This window comes from Tasmannia lanceolata, unplaced genomic scaffold (genome assembly GCF_043159265.1).
Source record: "Tasmannia lanceolata isolate RefF3 unplaced genomic scaffold, GAP_Taslan_0.1 ptg000044l, whole genome shotgun sequence".
In the NCBI taxonomy this organism is placed as follows: domain Eukaryota; kingdom Viridiplantae; phylum Streptophyta; class Magnoliopsida; order Canellales; family Winteraceae; genus Tasmannia; species Tasmannia lanceolata.
The window spans coordinates 19,970,344-19,976,220 of NW_027518721.1; the positions used below are offsets into that span (position 1 = coordinate 19,970,344).

Below are 5,877 nucleotides of genomic sequence, written 5' to 3' on the forward strand. Positions count from 1 at the left end.
AAGTGGGAGGAGGGTGCAATTTTTAATTTCTAGGGTTGGCTATAGTGGCAATTGAGTGTAATTAGAATAAAACTAGAATGTTGTTCGATCATCTTCCCCCGTAATATAATTTTGTTATTTTTATTGTATCTTTTCTTCTTCTTCTCTATTTCTTCTTTCTTGTTTTTCTTCTCTAGGTTGCCCCGTCTCGAGTCCTCCCTTGTCATTTTTTCTTATTAATGCAAATCGCTATTTCAAAAAAAAAAGAATAAAACTAGAATATGTAGCGGAAGCCTAATCAAAGCAGTGGCTGAGTAGTCGTGTGGGATGAGCAACAAAAATAAAGTTGCTTTGAAATGACAGATATTAGGCTTTGGGATTGGGCCTATTGGCTGGGTATGTTGTGTGGGATAAGCAACTATAAAGGTGCTTTGAAATGGGCCAGAATATCTAAATGTTGGGCTTGAAATGGTTGGTAAGTACCAGAGATAAGCAACAAAAATGGTTGTTTTGGATGGCAACCAGATTTATGCAACAGCAGGCAGCGGTGAGGGCGAGGATAGGGTTCCAAGAACATGAAGAGAAGAAAAAGAAAAAGAAAAAGAAAAAACTTACCATTCGCAGAGGTTATAGGTCATGCTCTGATGCCATGATAAAAAACAAAAGATCAAGGGCGATGATAAATTTGCACCCTCTGTAGGATAATTTGCACCCAAAAAATGTTAAAGCCTGCCACATCAAGTGCGAATTTATCATCACCCAAGGTCAAACGAGACAAAAGTGTTTTAGGCAATTCCTACGTCCATAGTAAAAAAAGATCTCCAGGCTAGCTCAATGGAAAAGGCCTTGGCCTTCAACCGTGAGGTTGCAGGTTCGATCCCAGCTTACTTACCCCAAAAAAAGAAAAAAAAGATAGATCTCTCATTTATTCTTTCATAAGAAACAATACAAGTTTAACATGACTAAATAGAAAAAAAAAATGCAACAGTCATATGCTCCATTTACTCAATCAGATCAGGCAATTTCCCATACATAGACCCGTACGGGTGTGGCTCTTTGGCTTAAAGTCATGGGTATGCTCCACAGTGACACGAGTTCGAATTCCCCCAGGCTTACCCAATGCGCGTGGTTTAGTTCGAATTCCCCCATGCTTACCCAATGCGCGTGGTTTACGGGTGATTGCGCGCATCCGTAGGAAATAGTCCCGCCCTAAAAATTGGGGTGGGGATACCCTATGTCATCAAAAAAAAATTGCATACTTGGCAACAATGGTGTGACAGTAAACAAAAACATAAATGGCAATGTGGTGAGAAAAGCAGGTCCAGATTTCACCTTTCCAATAGGAAGTTTGATGGGTCTATCTTTTAATAATTTTTGGTAATAGACTTAAGAGATATTATCAAGAAAAAGAAACCATCTGTATACAATTGTTTGATGTAAATGTATTCCCATCTTGGCCTAGAGAACAAATTCGAAAGTCTTTTCTCCCTTATAAATTGCAACCCCACATTAAATCTTCATGCCAAGGCTAACTTTCTCCTTCATTTTCCACGACAACTTGTTTAGAATGAGCAGCTCTTTGCAAGCTCCAGCTACTAAAAGGTAAGGAAATTACATCCTAATTCTTTTCATGTTTTATATACCACGTACAAAAATCTCTTGCATTAAATACTTACAATAACAAAAAAAAAAGTTACAAAAAAATTACCTAGTTGATTTACAGATTGGAAGGGAAGGTGGCGGTGATAACGGGCGGCACTAGTGGGATCGGTGCGGCCACTGCAAGATTATTCGTACATCATAGTGCAAAGGTTATAATCGCGGACGTCTAAGACGAGTTAGGCCACTCAATCTCCCAAGAGCTAGGCTCAGAGGAAAATGCCTAATTCGTCCACTGTGACATCTCAAAAGAAGAAGATGTCCGAAATGCCGTTGATAGTGCAGTCTCTAAGTATGGGAAGCTCGACATCATGTTCAACAATGCGGGTATTGTTTAGATATTTTCAAAGTACTTTTATTTTTTATTTATTCAAAAAGACACTTCTTTTTGTAAAATGGCATGTTGGTTCGAAAGATACTTTTGTTGTGAAAGGTTATCTTGTTTACTCAAAAGACACTTGTTGTGAAAGGGTGCCTTGGTATCTTTTTATTTTCTAATCATGTTTTTTAATTTTATATTAAAGACGGCTTATGGTCTCATTTTTCAAATGGCAAATAGTGTTTTTACTCTCGGATTTCTTTATAAGTACATGTGTATTGGCTGCTATTGAACTTGGGGTGTAACTGTTGATCATTGTATAGGCATTGTATCTTCGCGACGTTATTTCATGGCACCTACATGAGTAGGAAAATAGAAGTTTTCAATAGAAAGCTTAATTGGCTTGCCTTGCCTAACTCTCATTTATATACATTCTGATACAAATACAGATCAACCATTGACAGGGGAGCCGTACAATTTTGATGGAATGTATAACAGGGCAGTAAGAACCAAGAACAAACCTCATTGGATGGAAGATTATGTGGAGAATTAGACCGGGAATAAAGGGGTACTTAGATTAGTGGTTAATTTCTTTCATTAAGAAGTTTCTACTTGTAATTAGAAAAGGAATATAATTAGTTACAAACTGATATGTCAGAGTCAGATGTAACCAACTGATAGCGATATTCTCTTATAAAGGGATCACGAAATCAGAAAAGTGGGATAAGAAAAGAAATATTCCTTCGTCACTCTCTTCTTCTTCTTCTTCTACCTCTGTTTCTTCTTCTTCTTCTTTCCCTCATCTTCTTTTCCCTCTGTTTCGTTCTCTATTTCTTTCTAAATTTCCATTTGAGCAGATCTGAAACTTCCAGAACTGTATCATTGGCGCTTTCATTGAGTTTCTTGGCGATCTATGGCCGACAATCCGCGTGCTCAGGCGAAGATTGACGAGCACCTGAAGCATTATCAACAACAGCTCCATGAGATACGTTTGACTCAAGCTCAACGACATGAAGAACTGGTCAATATGATCAAACAGTTCCAGATCCGACCGCCATCGGCTCGGCCTCTTCTTCTCGACCCCCTAATGACGATCCTTCGGTGAGTAATTCTGACGACGGGATCGTAGCCATTTCACCCGCCTATAGAAAATTCATCAGAATGGATGTTCCTAAATTCGATGGCTCAGATCCAATCGGTTGGTCCTTCAAGGTAGAGCAATTTTTTAACTACTACAGTGTTCCTGCAGATCAGAGAATTCTTATTAGCTCTTTCCACTTCGAAGGCCTTGCTCTTTCCTGGTTTCAATGGGCTAAATCCAACAATTTGATAAACTCCTGGAAAGGACTTTTAGATGCTATTCAAATCCGATTCAGTCCTACATTATATGAAGATTACAAAGGGCAACTTGAGAAGATTTATCAAATTTCATCGGTAGAAGAATACCAATACAGGTTTGAATCATTATCCAATAGAGTTACTGGTGTCTCCGAAGCTTTCCTCCTCAGCATCTTTATCTATGGTCTTAAACCAGATTTGAAAAGAGAAATACTAGTTGCTCATCCTACCTCACTTTTTCAAGCAATTTCTCTCGCCAGAGTCTATGAACAGAAATATGAAGGATTGATGAAATCCTGGAAATCAACCTGGCCTACATCAAGCAGTGACGGATCAGGGTTGTTACCTACAACTAATGTTCCTTCCCTCAAAGCCATCGCTGCTCCTCCGATACGCCAAATTCCGGTTCGAACGAGACAACTATCGAAGGAAGAGATGAAATCTATCAGAGAAAAAGGCCTTTGCTACTTTTGCGACGATAAATACATTCCGGGACATGATTGTAGAAAACGCCTATATCACCTCAATGCTATGGCGGAAGGTGAGGTTATGCGAGACATGGCACCTACTGAAGATGCTATCCTCGACAACCTTGCTGAATCATCAGAAGATAAACCAGCAGAGGTCAGTTATTATGCAATAGTTGGCCAGCAGAATCCTAGTACGATCCGCGTTACAGGGGTAAGTCATCAGTACTCCATTCATGCTTTGATTGATAGTGGGTCTACTCATAATTTCGTTAAGGAGAAAATTGCTAGATCATTACATTGGGACATTGTACCTACAAACCCATTCAAGGTCCTCATTGGAAACGGTGATTCGCTACTCTGCAATCGAAAGTGTGTCAATGTCAAACTTTCCTTACAAAATCATGAATTTCCGTTTAATCCTGGCTCCATTCCGGTCAATGTCTGTGGACCCCGATCCGAGAGATGCGGTGAGGGACATGCCCCCACGCGCGAAGTCTCTATGGATCATCCACGTGAATGGAGAGCTCTACCAAGGAACTCTCTAAAGAAGTGCCCCTCACAGTATGAGTGGAGATACAAAGGTGAGATACCTTTCGATTCGGGGACTAGCTCAGATTCGAGGCGTACCTTAAACAAAGAAGAGTCGCCATCTAAGGAAGTGGGCCAAGGATCCCATACTATGCTCTGTTGCAACGGATAACCAGAGATTATAAAAAGAGGGTTCGTGCCTGGTTACGAATTCAGAAGGTCTAAAGAGCACCTCATCCGCCCAAGTGCAAACACCTGGTCTCTTATGCCATTTACTTAATAATTTTGAAGAGTTTTGGGCGAAATTCATATGAAATGGGAATATATATCTCTGAGAAGACGTCTACCTAATCATGCATGTCTCGGAGATGAAAACTAAACACATACACAAAATAAATGAAAGATGTGTCACCTAAGCAAAACTAGGTTATAAGTGACATGCCTAATGGGTGTCTAAGTTCTGGTGTGCAAACACATGCATGTTACAGCTAAATGTATAGGATCTGTACATGAAAGTAAGAAAACACAACAAAACACACAACACAATTCAATTCCATACATGACTGGACAAAATGAGTCCTAACTCTAATGTGACCTGACTCGGACCAAGATGGCCATCCATCCCAGCTGCTCTACGTATCCTGGCCTCGGGAAGAATCGGAGTCAACATAGTTCGATGACCTATTCTAAACTACGATGCCTAACCATCTAGAACCGCTATCCTAGACTCGATCCACTAGACTCGACTGATTTTTAAAGTTTTTTTGTATAATTGTTTAGATTCAAGTGAATTGTAATTTTTAGGACTCTCTATATGTCCTAACTAATGCAAGTTGGTTAGCCTTAAACTAATGCAGGTGGACCATACATCCTATGTATAACTAGGCTGTGCATCCTAAAGAAAACCATGGGCTGACTATATGCTTCATAGTCTAGCCATCGGTTCGACTAAATGTCTAACCGATCAACTTGAGACCTCCTAACTCTAGGGACACTCACACGACTGGACACACCATATCAACAAATCAGGACAGACTCCTAACTCTAAAACACCCTAAATAGCTAGGACAGACTCCTAACTCTAGGGGAAGATCTTTTTGAAAAGGTTTTGAATATTTTTGTAATTTTGAAAGGTTTGAAATGTTTATTTTTAAAGGTTTGGCTGGACTTGGGATGTAGATCCCAAGCTGCACTATGTACCCTATGGAAAGGGATCAAGCCAACGTAGTTCGGAAAAAAGATTTCCTAACTACTCCTAGAGACTCAAGATTTTTGAGATTTTTGGGTTTTTAGATGTTTTTGATGTTTTTGAGTGTTTTTGAAATATTTTTGTTGTTTTTGAGTGTTCTTGAAATGTTTTTGTTGTTTTTGAGTGTTTTTGCAATATTTTTGTTGTTTTTGACACCAGAGAATAGAATCCTATCATCATAAGGGTAGGACAGCCTCCCGATATCCCGCAAAGGTTGGACAGCATCCTATGCTTTGCGGGGGAAAAAGACAGAAACACGACTCTGCAAGGGTTGGACAGCATCCTATACCTTGCAAGAGCGGATAGAAGAACATGATGTGATGAAAGGTTGGATA

At 39.6% G+C, this 5,877-nt stretch overlaps 1 protein-coding gene across 2 annotated transcripts; it reads left to right on the forward strand.

Moving 5' to 3' along the window:
* The first annotated feature begins 1,426 nt into the window (after positions 1-1,426).
* LOC143863761 (uncharacterized) lies at positions 1,427-4,724 on the forward strand. Of its 2 annotated transcripts, XR_013240969.1 has the most exons (4): positions 1,427-1,581; positions 1,703-1,965; positions 2,407-3,058; positions 3,207-4,724. XR_013240969.1 is itself a non-coding variant. In XM_077374518.1 (3 exons), the coding sequence occupies exon 3, from the start codon at positions 3,119-3,121 to the stop codon at positions 4,463-4,465; it is 1,347 nt and encodes a 448-aa protein (XP_077230633.1). In that variant the 5' UTR covers positions 1,427-1,581; positions 1,703-1,965; positions 2,407-3,118; the 3' UTR covers positions 4,466-4,724. The 2 variants fall into 2 exon arrangements, 1 of the variants encoding a protein (XP_077230633.1); XM_077374518.1 differs by having other exon boundaries at positions 2,407-4,724.
* The last annotated feature ends 1,153 nt before the right edge of the window (positions 4,725-5,877 follow it).